General features: G+C 63.8%; 3 protein-coding genes across 4 annotated transcripts; 2 read left to right on the top strand and 1 right to left on the bottom strand.

Annotated features, from left to right (window-relative positions):
• The first annotated feature begins 140 nt into the window (after positions 1–140).
• GNPTG (N-acetylglucosamine-1-phosphate transferase subunit gamma) lies at positions 141–8,038 on the top strand. 2 transcript variants are annotated; one of them, XM_040973599.1, is made up of 10 exons: positions 141–205; positions 277–334; positions 449–516; positions 6,640–6,694; positions 6,766–6,849; positions 7,109–7,202; positions 7,276–7,390; positions 7,465–7,547; positions 7,615–7,746; positions 7,827–8,038. In XM_040973599.1, exons 1-10 carry the CDS (start codon positions 154–156, stop codon positions 7,938–7,940), a joined length of 855 nt encoding a protein of 284 aa, XP_040829533.1. In that variant the 5' UTR covers positions 141–153; the 3' UTR covers positions 7,941–8,038. The 2 variants fall into 2 exon arrangements, with proteins under 2 accessions (XP_040829533.1, XP_040829534.1); XM_040973600.1 differs by lacking the exon at positions 7,615–7,746.
• Positions 8,039–12,521: 4,483 nt separating this feature from the next.
• Positions 12,522–14,357, bottom strand: CUNH16orf91 (chromosome unknown C16orf91 homolog). The gene is made up of 2 exons (XM_040973988.1): positions 14,286–14,357; positions 12,522–13,981 (listed from the first exon to the last, which is right to left on the bottom strand). Exons 1-2 carry the CDS (start codon positions 14,315–14,317, stop codon positions 13,669–13,671), a joined length of 345 nt encoding a protein of 114 aa, XP_040829922.1. The 5' UTR covers positions 14,318–14,357; the 3' UTR covers positions 12,522–13,668.
• A 4,283-nt stretch (positions 14,358–18,640) lies between these two features.
• On the top strand, positions 18,641–19,321 carry PERCC1 (proline and glutamate rich with coiled coil 1). Its single transcript, XM_040973594.1, has one exon. The coding sequence runs from the start codon at positions 18,641–18,643 to the stop codon at positions 19,319–19,321; it is 681 nt and encodes a 226-aa protein (XP_040829528.1).

Here is a 19,321-nt window from a genome sequence, read left to right as displayed (position 1 = left end):
GCGTGACGCACGGAGTCGCCCCTTCCGCTCCGGCGCCCGCGTGACGCACGGAGTCGCCCCTTCCGCTCCGGCGCCCGCGTGACGCACGGAGTCGCTCCTTCCGCTCCGGCGCCCGCGTGACGCACGGAGTCGCCCGTGACGCGCGGCGGGGCGATGGCGGCGCCCGTGGAGCTGCTGCTGCTGCTGCTCGGGCTGGCGGCGCGCGGTGAGTGTGGCGGCCGACCCCGACCCCGGCCTCCGCCCGCCGCGACCTCGGCCTCACGCCTGTCCCCGCAGGGCCCGCGCCGGCTGCCGCCTTGAAGATGAAGGTGGTGGAGGAACCCAACACGTTCGGGTGCGCGGCGGGGCCGGGATGGCGGGATGGCGGGATGGCGGGATGGCGGGATGGCGGGATGGCGGGATGGCGGGTCGGGGCTCCCCTTCCCGCTGACGTGGCCCCGGCCCGCAGGCTCAACAACCCGTTCCTGCCCCAGACCAGCCGCCTGCAGCCCAAGCGGGAGCCCTCGCCCGTGTCGGGTGAGTGCGGGGCCGGCAGCGTGAGCCTGCACACGTGGAGAGGGGACAAGCTGTGCGGTCTGTGCCGGGCGGCCCTCTGGGTGGCAGGCAGGCGGATCTGTCTGTACTTGAAAGGCAGAATGGGCAGAGAGAAGGTGGTTCGGGGTGGGGCGGGAGCCAGGGGGCCTCCCCTGGACTGTGCACGGCCCAGGGCCGTTCCCCTCCCCCACCAAGCTTTGTTCAAGTCCCAGATGGCCACAACGGACTGAGCTGATCTGAAGCCAGAAGCTCTTCCGGGTCTCCCACGCGGGTGCAGGGTCCTGAGGCTCTGGGCTGTCCTAGACTGCTTTCCCAGGCCACAGCAGGGAGCTGGATGGGAAGTAGAGCTGCTGGGATTAGAACCGGCGCCTATATGGGATGCCGTCATCACTGCATAGGCATAGCCTGCTGTGTTGGGGTGCCGGCGCCCCCTCTCCTGGCCCTTTGGGGAGTCCTGCCCAGAGTCGCCAGTTCTGTGTGTCTTCCCTGCCCTCCACCTCCGCTAGCTTACACCCCGGCCTGTGGCCCAGCTGCTCTGCTGGCGTCGATTCTCTGGGGGCGTTGCTGTTGCCCGGGTCACCTTGGTGGGATGCATGGCTGCTGGCCTCTGTTGCCCTCCCAAGTTCCTTGGAGAGCTTGGGACTTGACTTTGGAGCGTTCAGCGAGCGGCAGAGGAAGAGCACCCATCAACTGCTCACTTCCTAGGCGCCCAGGGCGGGTGCTAAGCTGTGGTGAGGCCAATGGGACCCGGTGAGATGTGGGCTTCTGGCAGCAGCCCCAGTGTCCCCGGGCTGGCTCCCGCACCCACAGGCCTCCGCGGTTTCCTGCCCAGCTGCACGCTGCGTCCATCCTGCTCCCTCTAGGTGCTGTCTGCCTCTGCAGGTCACTGGCTCCTGGCCTGACCAAGTAGGTGCCTCTGCTTACACTGGTGCTCGATGGCTCCTGTCAGAGGTGTCTCGTCTCGGTGGTGCCAGACGGGTGCTGCTGAACCCCTGCAGGGAGCTGCCCTGCACGTGTGGGCACCGCTGGGTGAGGCTTACCTAACTACTGCCCTGGGACGGAGCGCCGGTCAGCGGTGAGGCTGCTCAGCTAGCTGTCTGCTTTACTGGGAATGGCAGCAGGGAGTGGGCCGACAGGGTGCCCACCTGCCACGTGGCCTCCCCACTGGTGCTGGCCATCCTCTGGGCCGCCACGGGCTCTGCAGTGTGCGGTGGGCTATCGTGGTTGTCGGCTGCTGGCAGTGTCCAAGGATGGGGGCGTCTTGGCCTGGGCTGGTTCGCTCTAGGTTCCCCGCGGTTCGTCTGGGTTGGGGCTGAGCTGTTATTGCTTGTTCGTTCCACCTTTGGAAGGCTAACCAGTCCTCGGAGATGGGGTCTGTGGTCTCTCCCCCATTCTGAGTTGCTTTTAAAGATTTGCTTGCTTAGAACGAGTGGTCCACAGAAAAGGAGGGGGCTCCACCTGCTGCTTCTCCTTCAGGGGCCGAAGGGGGCCAGGCTGAGGCCGGGCTGACATTCCATCAGGTCTCCCGTGCAGGTGACGGGGCCCAAGGCCATGGCCCCTCTGCTCCCCAAGGTGCATGAGCGGCGAGCAGGGTTGGTGCGAGCTGAGGAAACCTGTGGTGCTGGTTGTGCTCCTGGCTGCTCCTCTTTCAAGTAAATCTTTTTTTTTTTTTTAAGAAAGAAAGAGCTTCCATCAATTGGTTCACTCCTCAGTTGCGTGAATGGCTGCATCTGGGCCAGTGTGAAGCCTCGAGCTTCTTTCAGGCCTCCCATGAGTGTAGGAGACAGGATGGGAAGTGGAGCAGCCGGGATTAGAACCAGCGCCCATATGGGATCCCAGGTGTTCAAGGCGAGGACTTTAACGGCTATGCTGTCGTGCTGGGCCCTGGCTTTATTTTTTTGCACACGTTTTACAACTATAAGCAGGCCAGTGCAGTTGGCTGTGTCACATGCTTTAAGCACAAACTTTCTGAGGTAGGACTTCCCCAGATACTCCACCAGGACGGGGCTCAGCCCAGAGCTGTGGGGCTGTGGGCAGCGTGGGGCTGTGGGGAGCCGTGGGCTGTGGGCAGCGTGGGGCTGTGGGCAGCGTGGGGCTGTGGGGAGCCGTGGGCTGTGGGCAGCATGGGGCTGTGGGGAGCCGTGGGCTGTGGGCAGCGTGGGGCTGTGGGCAGCGTGGGGCTGTGGGGAGCTGTGGGCTGTGGGCAGCGTGGGGCTGTGGGGAGCCGTGGGCTGTGGGCAGCGTGGGGCTGTGGGGAGCTGTGCCTGTGGGCAGCGTGGGGCTGTGGGCAGCGTGGGGCAGTGGGTTTTTGTTTTACGTGCAAGAATTGGAGAGCAAGAGGTCCTCAGAGGGTGGGCCACAGGCAGCACCAGGGTGTGGGGCAGGGGCTGGGGACTGAGTTGAGGAGGCAGTGGTAGCCCCCAGGGTGGGCACAGCCAGCCCAGCCCCACAGAAGTCTCGACAAGGCCTTCTGGTGCCATTGCCTGGGCCACAGGGTGACCGCTGTCACTACAGCCGTGAAGGGAGCCCCTGACTGCTGACTCCAGCCCGTCCCACAGCTGCCTGCTTGTCCATTTGGTCTTTGGGATGGGCATTGTGGCACAGTGGGTTGAGCTGCTACACACATCACCCATGTGGGTACTGGTTCAGTCCCAGCTGCTTGACTGCTGGCTCCCTGCCGACGTGGCTTGGTCCCTGCTGCCCGCATGGGAGACCCGGTGGAGCTCCTGGCCTCCTGATGCAGCTCGGCTGCTGTGGCCCTCAGGGACTGTTCTCACGGCAGGTCTCAGGAACTCTGCCTTTCAAGCAATTAAATCCGTTTTTTGGAAAAATGACAAGATGGGTTGTAGGAGTCACTTCTGTGCTGGGCGTTGGTGGAGATCTGCGGAATTGACACTGGCTTTTCCTCTCATCAGTTCACAGGGTGTTTAACGTCCGAGTTAGAGGTCTTGCATGTGCAGATTCACTCTGCAGATGGCTGCAACAGCCAGTGACAGGCCAGGAGGAGCCCGGAGCCTCCTCCTGCTCCCCCTGGGGCTGGCAGGGTCCAAGCGTGTGGCCCGTCCTGCACTGCTCTCCCAGGCCAGGCGCAGGTGGCCAGCACAGGCCTCGCAGATCCGCGCTGCTGCTGCTGCCCAGTGGAACCGGGGAGGCGGCAGAGCCTGTGTGACAGCCTGGCCTGTTGGGGCGGCGTCTGGGTCTTCCGCCCTTTAGAGGGGTGTCAGAGAGCTCCTAGGGGCTCTCCATCCCAGGTGCGCCCGCTGTGTCCCCTGCCTGGTGCCCGGGAGTGCCCGAAGCCAACCGATGGGAAAGCAAGGGTTCTTGAGACGCTCGGGGGACTGGCCTGTGCTCACCCCAGGCAGGGCGGCTGCAGCGGGAGGATCCATGGGGATCCCCAAGTGCGTGAGGGAGGGTGGAGGAAGGCAAGCTTTCACGTATATTTGAGAAATGGAGCTGGAAAGCGCCATCTGCTGGTTGGTTCCCCAAACAGCCCCACCTGGGTCCCCACCAGCGGGGCTGGGCCTGGCGCCCGCTGGGTCCCCAGGGTCCCCATGGTCCCCGTTTCGGGGCGGCAGCCCCAACCTGCCTGAGCGTTTGAGGGGCCTGCGGGGGTCCTGCCATCGCCCGCTCCCCCGGGGCCCTGCACTCTTCAGGCTCCTAGTGCTGTGTTTTAAATTTTGGATTATGTGGTACAATTTCATATAGGCTGGGTTCCTCCTCAAATTCCCCCCGCCGTCAGATTTTCCCCACGTTCTTACAGTGGTGTGGTCCATAAGGAACCATGGTTCTGTCAGTCTTGTGTAACGCACCCCGACGCTGTTGATACAATGTCAGTCCAGCATCCCATTGTCTACACATGTCCAACAGTTTCGGTGATAATGTGGTGTTGTTTTTGCTTCATCTTTAATTTTTTTTTTAAAAAATTTATTTTTATTGGAAAGTCAGATATACAGAGAGGAGAGACAGATTTTCCATCCAATGGCTCACTTCTCAAATGAACGCGACGGCCGGTGCTGTGCCGATCCAAAGCCAGGAGCCAGGAGGTCAGCCGTATGTGCTCTCCTCCGTCCGGACGCCCTGGACTTGGACCTTCCTTGCTAACCGTTCCAGTTCAGCTCGCACAGAGCTCAGCGCGGTGGTGCGAGGCGCCGCCTGCACCCTGGCAGCGTCTGTAAAGCAGAGTGCAAGTGAAAGGGGGAAGAGAGCAGCATCTCCCTTGGGCGTCAGCGGAAGCAGAGCCGGGCACCAGTGTGCGCGGGGTGGGCAGTCCCACGCGGCAGCCTCCCCGCCCGCCCGGTCAGCCCTCCACCCTGCTCTGGGTGTTCCTCCCACAGTGAGAGCGGCACCACGCTGTCCTCTCCCTCACAGGGGCGGCTTGGGGCCTGGCTCGGTACGGTGTAGGTTCCCGTGGGCCCCAGGAGAGAGCCCTCCTACCCCCACCCCGGGGTGCGCAGCCTCCTCTGCACCCCGCCTGCTAAGGCGGCATCTGGCAGTTTCCTCTTAGGGATTTCTCAGCTTCCTGCCTGCTGCTGTTTGTGAAATGTGTTTCTTTCCCATTTGCAAGGTGGATTTTAGAGAAAGGAAAGACAAGACCCCCGGCTTTTCACTCCTCAGATGGCTTTAATGGTGCGGACTAAGTGAGGGCCAGGAGGAGTTATTTCAGGGGCCCAAAAACCTGAGCCAACCTTCGCCACCTGCCCAGGCCATCAGCAGGGAGCTGGAAGGGAAGGGAAGCAGCTGGGATTTGAACCAGTGCCCATACAGGAACCTGGTGTTCAGATGGAGGGTTAATCTGCTATTCCACTGACCCACTCTACTTCTTCTTTCTTTCTTTTTTTTTTTTTTAAAGATTTATTTATTTTGGGCCTGGCCCGGTGGCGCAGTGGCCCGGGAAAGCAGTGGAGGACGGCCCGAGGCCTTGGGCCCTGCACCCGCCTGGGAGACCTGGAGGAGGTTCCTGATGAGCTCAACTCCAGCTTTGGTGGCCCCTGGGGAGTGAGCCAGCGCAAGTGCCGCCTTCTCTCTGTAAATCTACCTGTCTGAATGGCTGTCAGGTCTGGCACTCTCTGAAGGAATTCCCGGGAGGGCTTCCTGGTGGGCAGGACAGAGACTGAGCCAGCCCCTAGATGGCCAGCACAGCCAGAGTTGGCCCAGTGTATTACCAGAAACTTTGTCTCGCTCTCCCCTGGGTGCAGGGCTCCGAGGATGGGTCCCCTGCTCCGGTGCTTTCCCGGGCAGGCCGTTAGCAAGGTGCTGGACGGATGCGGAGCAGCTGGGACGTGAACCTGCACCCAAATGGGGCACAGCAGCTCACCCTCCCCAACCCCCTTTCTTATGTTCTGTAACTGTTGTGGGTTGGGCAGGACTGTGGGACATGAGACTCAAGCATAATTGTGGGCGCGGCGTACACGGTCGGTGGTCCGAGCTGGCTTCACCTAGCCCTTCCCGGCGTTTGCGGAGTTGAGGTAGTGGGTGGGTGAGATTTTTCTTGAAGGAAGCGAGAGCAGCATTTACAGCAAACACAATTTTGACCTGCCCACAGCAGGTCCGCTTTGCACCAGCACGGTCCCGCTCGGCGGGGCTGTCTGAACCCTCTTCTCAGAGGCCGTTTTCCTGGGTGTGGACTTCCCGAGGTGCTGTCTCCCATCCCTGCTTGCTTTGCAAGTTTGAGGGGCTGGGGCCACAGTGTAGCAGGCACTACTGGCGGCCCAGGAAGCCGCAGATTGGAGGAGCTCCTGGCTTCTGACCAGCCCCGCTCCAGCTGTGTGGCCACTTGGGAAGTGAACTCTGCCTTTCAAAGAAACATGAACCCTTTAGCAAAGAGACTTGAAAGGCAGTTACCGAGAAGGGGGAGAGATCCTCCACGAGCTGGCTCACCCCTCCACTGCGTGCACCAGGAGCCCGGAGCCGGGACTCTGCTGGGTCCTGGGCCGAAGCACAGGAAGTAGGGAAGCCTACGGTGCCACGCTGCACCCCCACGTGACATCACAGTTGGATTCCCCGCTGCCTTGGGCCTGGACGAGGCAGTCCCTTAGTGTGGCCGCCTGGGGTGGGGTGCTCCCATGGGGCTGCACCTCGTTCACAGCAGCCTCCCCCACTCCCCAGGGCCCAGGCACTTCTCCCAGCTCTCCGGCAAGTGCTTCAGCCTGGTGGAGTCCACGTGAGTGCCGGCCCGGCCGGGGAGGCGTGGGCGGCTGGGGCAGCGTCTCCCTGACAGCGGCCTGCCCCCAGGTACAAGTACGAGCTCTGCCCGTTCCACAACGTGACGCAGCACGAACAGACCTTCCGCTGGAACGCCTACAGCGGGGTGCTCGGGTGAGCAGGGGGCGGGCGGCGCGGCCCACGCCCGAGGCCCCGCCCCGCACGCCCCCGGGCCCCGCCCCACATGTCCGAGGCCCCGCCTCCCACACCCACACACCCGTGGCCCCTCCCCACCGCCCCGCCCCCGCACGCACCCGGGCCCCGCCCCACATACCTCACACGGCCAGGGCCCCGCCCCGCACGCCCACAAGCCCAAGGCCCCGCCCCACCGCCCGAGGCCCCGCCCCGCACGCTCACACGCCCTCCTCCCCAGCGTGTGGCACGGGTGGGACATCGTCAACAACTCGTTCGCGGCCATGTGGATGCGGGATGGAGACTCCTGCCGCGGCCGCAGCCGGCAGAGCAAGGTGGGCGGGCCGGGCGGGGACGGGCGGGGCGGGCGGGCGTCTGTCCACTGCCCTCCAACCCGCTCCCCGCCAGGTGGAGCTTGCCTGCGGGAAAAGCCATCGGCTGGCCCACGTGTCCGAGCCCAGCACCTGCATGTACGCGCTGACCTTCGAGACGCCGCTGGCCTGCCACCCGCACGCCCTGCTAGGTAAGGGCAGGGGTGCGGGGTGGGGATGGCGGGCCCGGCTGAGGCCTGAGGCTCAAGTCCCGCTCTGTGGGCAGTGTACCCGGCCCTGCCCGAGGCCCTGCAGCGGCGCTGGGACAAGGTGGAGCAGGACCTGGCTGACGGCCTCATCACGCCCCAGGTGAGTGAGGGGCGCCCCTTTCTCCCCCTCCTGTGGACTTGGGCACATGCCCGCTCTTCCTCCGCAGGGCCGCGACAAGCTGCTGCGTGTGATATTTGAGGATGCTGGGTACCTGGGCACTCCAGCGAGTGAGCAGCCCGCGCAGCAGGAAGGACGCCCCCAGAGCCTGGCGCTGGAGACCCTGGAGCAGTGCAGGATGGTAGGAGCTGTGGGGAGGAGGCCTTGCTCCCCACCTCCCCTGGCCAGGGGCCTGACCTCCCCTTCCGCACACCCTCGCAGGCCCACGCAGAACTGACCTCAGAGGTGGCAAGGCTCAGCGGCCTGCTCAGCCGCCACGGCATCCCGCACACCCGGCCCACTGGCCTGCCCGCTCCACCGGGGGACGGCGTGTGACCAGGCAGCAGGGGCCTGGTCTAGTGTGCAAGCGGAGTGGAGGTTTGGGGTTTTAACTGCTCTCCACACTGATAAGACTGCTCCTGGAGCCTGCGAGCTACGCCATAAATGCGAAAAATCGAAACAAGTGCCAATGGTTCATTCCGGCGACTGAGGCCGTCTGCTCCCCACGCCCTCGCTCTGGCCATCACAGCGGGGCACAGGTCAGCTCGTGGTCACTGCACAGCTGCCTTCACCTCCCCCAGGTCCCTGAGCACAGCCTGGGCACCAGGGCAGAGCTGGCAGGACCGCGGGACTGGCCATCCTCAACAGCGCGGTCAGTCCGGGTGGCCACGGGGACAAGGTGCCGACACAGGCACGCTGAGCCGGCAGCACAGGGCGCCTGTCAGATGACCACACGGCTCCACCCGGCGTGCTGCTGCGCGCTGGTGGCCCCACCTGTCCAGGCCTGTGTCACTGGCACACTGCAACATCTGCCTCCATTTTGGGGGAGACCAGCAGGCCCAGCAGGCCTGGAGCAGCCGACCTCCCCTCTGGACACAGGAGCCCAGAGCACACACAGCAGTTCGGGCCAGTCCCACAGGCCGCCCACACATGTACCTGAGTGTGGGAGTCAGCAGGCGGTCACTGGCCGCGCTTTAAGGGTTAGCAGCCTGTGGATTTGGGGGGCTGCCAAGCCACACCCCAGGTTGGGGAGTGCTCCTTACAGTGGGAACACTCGGGGTGCAGGAGACCCACGCTGCATCTTGCCCTTTCCCACACTACCAGCACGTGCCCCATCCATGACCCCAAGTCAGCTGGGGCAGGGGAGGGGTGCCCTGCAGCTGCCCAACACGTCTGGCAGCCCAGTTACTGGTCACTGTTAGCCGTGCGGGCACGCTCCTAGGCTGCATCCCAGCCAGGAAACCCAGTTCTTCCTGGGGTCCAAGTGCAGCCCCCGCACCTGCCGCCAGGACTCCCACCAGCTGCGGGACTCAGGCCCAGGACTGGCGGGGAAGAAGCTCCGGGAAACGCAGTCCTCCCCTACTGACGCCACCTGGGTCTCAGTTACTCCAGCCCTGTCCCCTCACAGATGGCCCAGCACCCACAGCCGCAGCAAGGGGCTGGGCAGTCACTCACCCAAGGGTCCCAGTGTGTCCATCTCTGTCCTGGGGGTGTCAGGGCAGAGGGGGTGAGTGGGACCAGCAGGGGCTGGGAAAGCCAGCTAAGTGGGAAGGTGGGCGAGGGCAAGTGCAGGGACCCCAGGATGGCACCCGCCCCCTGCATGCTTTCTCCAAGGAGAGGAGGTCCATGTCTCCAACGAGGACCTCAGCGCACAGCCTCCTGTCCCCCATACAGCCTCTGTTCTAGCGTGTCCCAGCTCCAGCAGCCAGCCCAGGGGGGCCTGCACCTCCTCCATGGCCAAGGCCAGAGGCACCTGCCTCCCTGCAGACGCGGGACCACGGGGGCCCTGACGGTGCCCCCACAGCCAACGCCCAGCACGCAATCCCCCCTGTCCACGCGAGGCCCAAGCAAAGGGCGCCCTGGGAGCGGCCAGCGCGCCTCGGCCACAGGAACAGTCCAGGGGAGCCGGCGGCCTGCACTGCCACCCAGATCTACCCGGGGCGAGGCAGGAGACGCTGCCCAGGCTGCCCAGGCCGCTCGGAGCGGGCGGGGACTGCGCCTCCCCCGGGCCACGCCCCGCAGCGAGGCCACACCCACAAACTGCTTGGCCACACCCACACCGCCTGTCCTGGCCCCGCCCGGCACGCCCCCTGCTGGACGGCCGGGCTCCCCAAGAACGCTCCGCCCGGGTCGCGCCGCCGCGAGCCGCCCACCTACCCGCGCCAGTGTCCAGCAGGGACCCGGGAGCCGGCCGCCGCCGGGGACGCGTCCCCACAGGGTCGGGCTGGGTCTTGCTGCTCACCATCTCGGCCTCGCAGGGACCGGACGGAACTGGGGGGCGAATCACTGGGCCTGGGCGGAGAGCCCGGAAGTGGGGCACAGAGACCCCGGACACAGGGAGAGAGAGGCCGGACGTGGGGAACGACAAGCCGGACGTGGGGCACAGAGAGGCCGGATGTGGGGAGAGAGAGGCCGGATGTGGGGAACAGCTCTCAGGCCTCCAACAGAGGGCGATTCTCGCCTGTCCCGGGGCGCAGTCGCGCACAGTGTTATTATTCTCAACTGCAGTTTCCCTGAAAATGAAGTCTAAGGTGGCAGCCTAGCAGCCGGAGTCCTCCCCTTGCACTCGCTGGGATCCCTTATGGGCGCCGGTTCTATCCCGGCAGCCCCGCTTCCCTTCCAGCTCCCTGCCTGTGTCCTGGGAAAGCAGGCGAGGACGGCCCAAAGCCTTGGGACCTGCACCCGCGTGGGAGACCCGGAAGAAGCTCTCGGCTCCGGCTATTGCGGCCACTTGAGTGAACCAATGCATGGAAATTCTTTGGCTCACGCTCTCTCTGTAAATCTGACTTTCCAGTGAAAAATAAATACTCACCTTTAAGGGTTGCCTTGTACCAGGCAAGTGTTTCACTGCCAGGAGGAAAGCAGCCTGCAGTTGCCCGGCGTCCTGGGCCTGGTTGATCCTATCGGGGTTAACCAGTGTGCCAGCGGAGACGGCAGGCAGGGCCCTGAGCTGGCATGCCGCACCTCGAGCCAGGCGCAAGAACCGCACGCTTGAAGGTGATGGGAGGGAGCCCCGTTGAGGGAGGACAGGTGAGCAGTGACTTCTAGAAGACTTGCACCAAGTAGGCTGCTGCACCTGCAAGGAATTGAGAGCAGGTGGTTTGCACGAGGGAAACCGCAGAATCTTTGGGGGTCAGACCAATGCACCCACTGACATGAAAGACCTGAGCTGGGCCAGTTGGTATTGACCACGCACCAGTGCATGTGAGAGCTAGACTAGGGGCCAGCCTGGCAGGGCTAGCGCAAGTACCCAGACGCCTGACAATGAGAGTTGGAACAGGGATAGGTCCCATCACACTGGGCCATGACACTAACCAGCACGCTAGAGAACTGGGTTTGGGGGCAGATTCTGTAGGGAATATGTGTGCTCTGTGGAAACCAGCTGGTATGCCTGAGAGCTGAGGTTGGTGATAGGCCAAGCGGCACGAACATGGCGCCCACCAACACACGAGTGGTGGGGCTGGGAACAGGCCCGGCTGATCCAGGCTGCAGCACCCAAGAATTGGGCATGGGCCAGGCCAGGCCAGATCTAGCAGCACGCACAGAGGCTGAGACTGGCGGGCGGACTGCCAGGTGAGGACACAGCACTTGAAGACATGCCTGAGGGGGTCTGGTAGGAGAACCTGGGAACGCCATAGCTCCTGCTGGAAGCACGTGAGTCAGGGCTGGGTGTTGGTCAGGGGGACAGGGCTGCTCCAGTTGTTGGCAGGTGTATAGATAGGCTTGGGGCAGCAAACAAGGCAGGACCAGGCCAAACCATAGCGCACTGGCATGCACAGGAGCCAGGGTGGGTGCTGGGCTAAGCTATCACACCTACCAGTTTGCATGAAAGCCAGGGGACAGGCTGGGCAGGACTAGGCTGAAGCACCCACCAGTGGGGACTGGGACTCAGGGCAGGCTGGGCCAGGCCAGGTTGCAGCAGGCGGGGGGAGGGGGGGCGGCGCTGTGCCAAGCTGGGTCAGAGCAACCTTTGGCACACACAATATGCGGCTGGGAGCAGGCCTGGTTGGGGAACTGAGGGGACACCCAGCCTGGCACAAGCATCCACTGGTTTGCATAGGAGACGACTGCAAGCACCAGTGTGTATGTGGGTTGCTGTGGGTGAGACAAACCCAGACCGTGCACTGGTTGGCACACACAGGAGTCATGTTGGGGTCACTTCTGGCAAGGTTTCTTTGGTGACCTCCCCAACTGGATCACAGGACTCGGAACTCCAACCTCGGCGAGAATCAGAGGATCGTGGAGTGAACATGTCAGACCTGGGTCTCCACGGCAGCCAAGGCCTGTGCAGTGCGGCACGGCCAGATGCACACAGAGGACTTGACAGCCAGGTCACTGAGGCCTGCAGAGGAACGTCTACAACCATGGAGGGTGCAACGAATCGGACAGCTCTCCTGCACAAGCTTGGACAACAAGTGGAGGCTCTAAGGTGGACGAGGTCAGCCAGTGGACCTTGGAAAGATTTCCTCAACCTTGGAGCAATGAAACCAACAGCATCTCAGAGCTATGACAGCCACTTAAGCAGTCCGCTTGAACAGGCTCCACATCAGGGCCCCTGGGATGACACTCTGAGCGGCTGTCGCACCCTCCCCGTTAGGCTGCTAGGAGCAGCCCTCTCCCCTCTCCCCCAGAGGCAGGAAACAAAAGAAATTGGAAGCAACTGTTTTACCCACTTGCCCCATCCCTTGACCCTTCCCACCCTGACTGGTGGTCCACATGGGCATATATTCTTCTCAACTATGTAATCATCATCAAAAGTAAAATAAATTTAAAGAATAAAAATAATAACGATTTCATGATCTGGATATTTTGTCATGATTTAAAAACGGAACCACAAACTACTCACATGGCCAGGGCTCCAGGAGTGGCGAGACTGTGTGCCCACCCGCAGAAGCCAGCCCTGGGTGAGGAGGGACAGGGCTCCAGGAGCGGCGGGGCTGTGTGCCCACCCACAGAAGCCAGCCCTGGGTGAGGAGGGATGCAGGTGCATGGGGTGGCACCTCTGTCAGACCTGGCTTCACCCTGCCTGGCTGCCTGCCCACCGCTGCTAGAGGGTCACCTTGCCACCAGGAGTCCTCGTCCAGGATCTTCTTGATCAGAGCCTGGCTGGCCAGGACCCCAGAGAGACCCTCGGGGACACCGTCTCCCACAGCTAGCTGACCGCTGTGCAGCAACCTGATCCTCAACTCCACAGGTCAGGACTGGGCCACGCCGGGCTGGCAGGCGGTCGCTGGCAGATCACCGAGTTGCAGCTGCTGGGAGCGGGGAGCCTGGGGTCCTCTCCCAGCCCAGACTCCAGCACCCAAGAACTGCACGTCCAACAGTCTGTCTGTGGCTCTGGCTGTAACGGTGTCAAGGGACAGAGCGGGGACGCCCAGGGCAGGAGCTGCCCCAACCTGTAGCTGACCTGACTTGTCCGAGCCCTCCACACCTCTCCGAAACAGCCTTTTTAAGTACAAATCCAAACGCCCACGCTGCCCCTCAACCCGCACACCGCTGGGCCTTAGGGCTGTTTTTGTCCTTCTGGACAGCTGCGTGGACAGCTGACCTGCGGCCAACCAGCCTTGGAAGACTGTCCACTCCCGGACACAGCGACAGAAGGCGAGATAAGGATGACCGGTGCGGAGCGGCCCTGCGGGAGCCCCAGCCAAGCCCTGACCTGAACACTAGCCATGCGGGGCAGAGGGGCCCGGCGACCATCCCAGAAGTGGCCAGGGTTCTTCCTGAGTGCAGGGAGGCTCCAGGCCCTCAGGGTCACAGGCCAGAGCGGCCATGGGCACAGCAGCGTCTCGCCACGGCTGACCAGCTGGGGTGCTGCCCAGTGCTGCCCGCCGCCGTGCCCTCCCGCTCAGGACACTGTCCCTGCGTGGCCGTGTCTGCAGAGCTCCCAGGGCGTCAGCGTCCATCCCAGTGGCCTGCGCCCCGGCCCCGCCCGTGGAAGGACGCGCTGACCGGTGTTCAGGCCGGGCCTGGGACAGCGTCCTGCGGGCTGTCCTGACACAGCCCCGGAGGGCCCGCCCCGACACGCACCCCTGGGACAAACTCCTCCGGAGCAGCTTCCAGTTTATTGGCCCGGCGGCCCGCGGCCGTCCCCCGGCGGCCCCTCTCCGTCCAGCAGCCGCCTCAGCCAGCGGTCGGCGGGGCTCTCGGGCCGCAGGAAGCACCAGCTGACCAGCAGGAGCACGGACAGGCCGAAGGGCAGCACCTTCCACCAGGGCCGCTGCTGCTGCCCGCCCAGGGACTGCCGCACCGTCCACTGCGCCGGGCTGGCCCGGCTGGACGAGAAGGCCACGGGGCGGCCGCCGTCCGCTCCGTCCTCCTCCCGGCTGCCGCGCGGCGAGTGCAAGCTTCGGGCCAGCCTCAGCGCCCGCACGGCCCTGCAAGAGACACGCGTGAGCGCCGGCGCCGCGTGGGCAGCACTCCCGTCCACAGAGACACGCGTGGGCAGCCCTCCCGCCCAGAGACACCGTGGACAGCCCTCCCGCCCCACAGAGACACGCGTGGACAGCACTCCCGCCCAGAGACACCGTGGACAGCCCTCCCGCCCACAGAGACACGCGTGGGCAGCCCTCCCGCCCAGAGACACCGTGGACAGCCCTCCCGCCCCACAGAGACACGCGTGGACAGCACTCCCGGCCCACAGAGACACGCGTGGACAGCCCTCCCGGCCCCGCAACGTACCCGAGCGTAGGTGCCCCTAGCACTCGACCCATCGCGACCGCGGCGCCCCGAGCTACATCACTTCCGTCGCACGAAACCCGGAAGCTGGGTGCCTCCGCTACAGAACGTGTAGTCTATAGGCGCGACGGAAATGATGCGCTCTTTCCGCCTCGGGCCTGGTTCCTGCGCACCATGAGGGTTGCCGGGAAGTGTAGTTCGCCATGCTGCCCGAGTGGCCCCAGCTACTCTGCTCAGCTGGCTGGGAGGACCGCGCCCCGTCCACTCCTCCCTCCCTTCCCTTCCCTGAGCAAGAAGCGTCTATTTGGATGTTAAAAAAAAAAAAAAGGAAACAAATTGATGGTCCCAGCACGGTAGCCTAACGGCTAAAGTCCGCACCTTGAACACGCCAGGATCCCATATGGGCGCCGGTTCTAATCCCAGCAGCTCCACTTCCCATCCAGCTCCCTGCCTGTGGCCTGGGAAAGCAGTCGAGGACGGCCCAAAGCCTTAGGACTATGCACCTACGTGGGAGATCTGGAGGAAGTTCCTGGCTCCTGGCTTTGGATCGGTACAGCACCGGCTGTTGAGGTCACTTGGGGAGTGAATCGTCAGATGGAAGATCTTCCTCTGTCTCGCCTCCTCTCTGACTTTGCAATATAAATAAATAAATAAATAAATCTTAAAAAAAATAGAAAACTGAGGCCTGGTACTGGTGCTGTGGCGTGGAAGGTAGGGGCTTGCCTGTAGTGCCAGTACTGGTCCTGTCCCATGCTCTGCTGTTTTCTCAGGCACATCAGCAGAGAACTGGATAAGAAGTGGAACAGCAGGGACTCGAACCGGTGCCATGTGGCATGCTGGCTGTCATGAGCAACGGCTCAGCACCCTGAGCCCTGGTGCTGGCAGTACACTGTTCATTTCTTTTTACCCCACTTTCCCACAAACTTCTGGAGCAATTTGATTTGGATCATAAAAGAGCCATATAGAGTCCAGTTGGGTCGCAATGGGGCGGTAGGTTAAGTATCTGCATTAGAGTCGTGGCTGTTCCACTTCTGATCCAGCTCCCTACTAACACACCTGAGAAAGCAGTGGGCAGCACCCCTGCTGTCCACATGGGAGAGCCGGCCACCAAGAGGAAGGTAGAGGGGCGGTATTGGACCAGAGCTGCCCGGGCGCGGTCCCCACCTCATCCGTGCCTGCACGCGCGCACACCCGGGGCTGCAGGGGGAGCTGAGTGCCTGCCTTGGCAGACAACTCTCCCCACCTGTGCCTGGCAGGGGCAGCGCCACATCCAGGATGTGTCCGCCCCGCCCCGGGCCATCAGGGCAGGAACTGCAGCCGGGGTGGGGGATGAGGTCGGCCCAGAGCCTGTTGGGAGTGCTATGTCAACAGAAGCACCTGTTTGCTCAGGCCCTTCTCTCGGCTGGCCCACCTGTTCCACCCCAGAACTACTGCCAAACCAACTTGGCCTGTGGGGCCCGAAGAGCACCCCTTGACTGTGTGGGTGGTGGGTGAAGCTGCGCCGGGATCCCTCTGGGATGTGGCAGTGGATGGAGAGCCCTGAGGGCCAGGAATGAGATGCCGGACTCAGGCGACTGGAGCCCCAGCCGTCGAACTATGAGGACTTGACTGGGCAGCCCTCTGCTGATGGAACTCCTGACAGGGAGGCGTTCCTGGATTAGGACGGACACTGGGATCGCTCTGGGATGGGGCCTGCAGGCCAAGGAGCACACAGGAGCGGTGACGCCTGGGGTGCCTGCGCAGGCGCTGGGCATGAGCTCTGCCCCGGGAGGGACGCCCCCTGCTGGAGAGGGTGAATGGAGGGCAGAGACGCCCTCACTGGGAACAGCAACGCAGGCACCCTGGCCTCCCCCTGCACCTGTCTGGCTGCGCCTCCCTCCTCCCAGCCGGGAGCACATCTGAAGGCTCACAGAGAAACTTGACGGGAGCGGAGATGCCCCACTAAGAGGGTGGCACCGGCTGCACCCGTGTGTGCCAAATGCCAACGTTTACAGCAGTGCCACTCGAGAGCTGACATGTTGGAGTTATTGGTTTTTCCCAGGGCAGATCAATGCAAAGTGCATGGAGGCTGGCTGGTGTGCGGCAGGGTGGAGCAGCCAGGGGGGTGTTGGCAGGGACCCTCTGAGGGGTGGGGGCGGGGCTGGAGGCTGAAGCTGGGCTCAGCCACAGCAGCCTGAGCCCTGGTACATCCTAAACAGGAGATGCACCTTCTGCTGTGCCTCTGTTCCCACAGGGCCCAAGCCCCTCTCCCCAACACACACTGCTCCCTTCGCCCTCCCCCAGCTCAGGGTCCCCTTGTCGGTCCTTAATCAAGCTGAGGAAAGCCGCAGTGTCTGGCCGTCTGGGGCCAGGACCTTAGGGCAGCAGGCACCAGTGTCTGTCTCCTGTGGGCCTCCAGTCCCTGGGCATGGTCTTGAGGCTAGTTAAGGCTCTGGGGCCAGCATCTCCCGGCTGTGGTCCCCCGGACCTGAGGTACCCAGGACCCTTCCCTACCCTTGGACACAGCTCTCTCCTTGCTGCTGGGGGACTAAGAGGAGGGCGGCAGGGGCCAGGCGTCAAGCAGAGAGGTGACAGTGGCTGTGGCAGGGGCAGCGCCTCTGGAGACCCCACTGTGGGGGAAGGGCTGGGAGCTGTGTCTAAATGCTGTGTGCAGGGGAGTTGCTGGCTGAGAGGAGCCAGACCACCCTAGGAAAGGCTGCTGCCTGCAGGCTCAGGGTAGGGACCCAGGGCAGGCTGTGAGGGGCCACTCAGTTGGGCGCACTCAACCTGTGTTACGGGGGCTGCTCTAGGCAGCAAAACGGTGAGTGGCGAGGGAGGGGACAGGGTACGTGTGACCCCAGGCATGCATATCTACCTGGAACCTCAGAAGGTGTCCTTATCTGAATGTGGGGCTGGGCAGCTACAACCAGCTGAGCCCAGGTCACGATGGATTAGGTCATCTCAGCTACAAGACGTCCTGGAGACTCTTGTGGGAACAAACAGGGAAGATTGGGAGGGAACCCCCAAAAGGCACCAGCCCTTGGGACACCTCGACTTGTGCGTGGCATCCCCCACCCCACTCCGTCCCCAATTCTCAGTCTTGCTGTTCGTGGCTGTGGCCATTCCAGTCACCCAGGAGCCTCAGGGCAGGCGGCGGGGCCACCAAGTGGGGTCCCGACCCCCACTCAGGAGGCAGCTCTCAGCCGGGCTCAGCAGGGGACCAGGTGGCACTGACGGCCACAATGCCCAGGCTGAGGGTGATCCCAGCCTTCTCCTGCCTTGCTGGTGGTCCCTGGGGCTTCCCCCCTGCTCCACCCCCACCCTCAGGAGTACCGTTTACCCAGGGAGCTAGAGGGGCAGGCTCTCTTGAGAGTGGCTACTCCAGAACTCAAAATAGCATGAAATTTAATTTTCCGCCTATTTGACGGGCTGGACGCAGGCCCCAGCCGACAGTGGAGATAAGGGCCCGGGTGCAGCCAGCTGGACCGGGGCAAACACTCCAGGGTCCCTGGGCAGGCTGCCTACAGGTGGGACCAGGGCCTGGTTGCCAGGCGCTAAAGCAAACGGGCTCTATTTGTCCAGTCTGCGATGACAATGCCGTCGCCAAATATTTGCTAGCCCGGGCGGCTGCAGGGCCTGCCTATAAATGCTTGAGCCCAGGTGCAGGCAGTACTGGGAGAGCAGCAGCCCGGGCAGGTAGGAGCGGGGGGCCACTGGGGATGGCCAGGGAGGGCTGGGTCTCCACCCCCTTGCCTTGCAGCCCCCGGGGCCCCGGTGCACACTGCCCTTCTTCCTGCATGAGGAACTCCCTCAGCTGCTCCCCCCGCCTGTCTGCTTTCCCAGGGCCTCCCCCAGTGGGTGCAGGTCAATAGAATCCTGCTGGACACCGTGTGGGCGGGACCAAGGCTGCGGCCACTCACTCAGCATCCTCCATTGTCCAACTGCCCTCCTGTGTCGGATGTGACCAAGGCTGGAGCAGGGCGGGGGGACAGGCCCCTGCTGTCACTAGGGCTGGCAGAGGCTCCCCAGGCTGGGAAAGGGCAGTACCGTGGCCAGCTTGCCATGGATCTTGTCCCAGCCCCAGGCCCAGAGCCAGGAAGTCACAGCAGCAGCCCCAGCCCAGTAGGGCCCCTACGAACGCCCCCTGGTCGCCTGCAGGCTCTCTCGCTCCTCCCTGAGCCCACCAACCATCGCACTCCAAGCAGTAGGCACCAGCCACCGTGTCTCAGCATGTGGGCACCCTATGTCTATCGGAGTGTCCTCTCCACACCCAGGCCCCGCCTGTCCCTGGGGGTGGGGGGAGGGGACAGGACTGGAACTCCCACCCACCTCTATCTCTCCCCTGCCAGCGCCTGCTGCCCACAGGACAGCGGGAGGAGATGGCTGCCGGCGTGATCCGGCCCCTGGGTGACTTCAGGCTGCCCCTGTTGGCCCACCAGCCCTTCCTGCCCCCTGACCTGGAGCTCCCAGAGACTTCTGAGGAAGAAGAGGAGGAAGGCGAGGAAGAGGAGGGCGAGGAAGAGGAGCAGCAGGATGGAGGGTGGACAGGGAGTGGTCCTGGCCCCCAGGTTCCCCTGCAGGGCCCTGGCAGCCCCGAGACGCCACTACGACTGCTGCGCTTCTCCGAGCTCATCAGCGGTGACATCCAGCGGTACTTTGGCCGCAAGGAGGAGGGGCAGGACCCAGACATGTGCGGGGAGCTGGACCGGGCAGAGCTCGAGGGGGCCCCTGGGCCCGGGCAGCCGGAGGGACCGCTGGGTGGGGCGGCGCTGGGGCCGCTGGCTGAGCTCTTTGACTTTGGGCTGCGCCGGTTCTCGTTGGCAGGCGCAGCGGCTGTGGGCCGCAGGCTGAGGCTGGAGCGCAAGTACGGCCACATCACCCCCATGACCCAGAGGAAGCTGCCCCCATCCTTCTGGAGGGAGCCAGCACCCAGCGCCCTGGGCCTGCTGCACCCCGGCACCCCGGACTTCAGTGACCTGTTGGCCAGCTGGTCAGCAGAGGCCGGCCCCGAGCTGACGGGCGCCCAAGCCCTGGAGGGGGCTCAGCTGACAGAGGCCTAG

Source organism: Ochotona curzoniae, unplaced genomic scaffold, assembly GCF_017591425.1.
Source record: "Ochotona curzoniae isolate NIBS_2020 unplaced genomic scaffold, NIBS_Ocur_1.0 contig_2321, whole genome shotgun sequence".
NCBI lineage: Eukaryota > Metazoa > Chordata > Mammalia > Lagomorpha > Ochotonidae > Ochotona > Ochotona curzoniae.
The sequence above is the reverse complement of the archived record's forward strand: the minus strand, read 5'-3'. Positions and strand labels throughout refer to the sequence as shown.

Bases quoted from the DNA above. Each gene is read 5' to 3' on its own strand.
- GNPTG (XM_040973599.1), top strand. From the start codon at position 154: ATGGCGGCGCCCGTGGAGCTGCTGCTGCTGCTGCTCGGGCTGGCGGCG. The intron at 6,695-6,765 runs GTGAGTGCCGGC...GCCTGCCCCCAG, and splicing joins TTCAGCCTGGTGGAGTCCAC to GTACAAGTACGAGCTCTGCC. The intron at 7,548-7,614 runs GTGAGTGAGGGG...CTTCCTCCGCAG, and splicing joins ACGGCCTCATCACGCCCCAG to GGCCGCGACAAGCTGCTGCG.
- CUNH16orf91 (XM_040973988.1), bottom strand. From the start codon at position 14,317: ATGGGTCGAGTGCTAGGGGCACCTACGCTCGG. The intron at 13,982-14,285 runs GTACGTTGCGGG...TGTCTCTTGCAG, and splicing joins CTAGGGGCACCTACGCTCGG to GGCCGTGCGGGCGCTGAGGC.
- PERCC1 (XM_040973594.1), top strand. From the start codon at position 18,641: ATGGCTGCCGGCGTGATCCGGCCCCTGGGTGACTTCAGGCTGCCCCTG.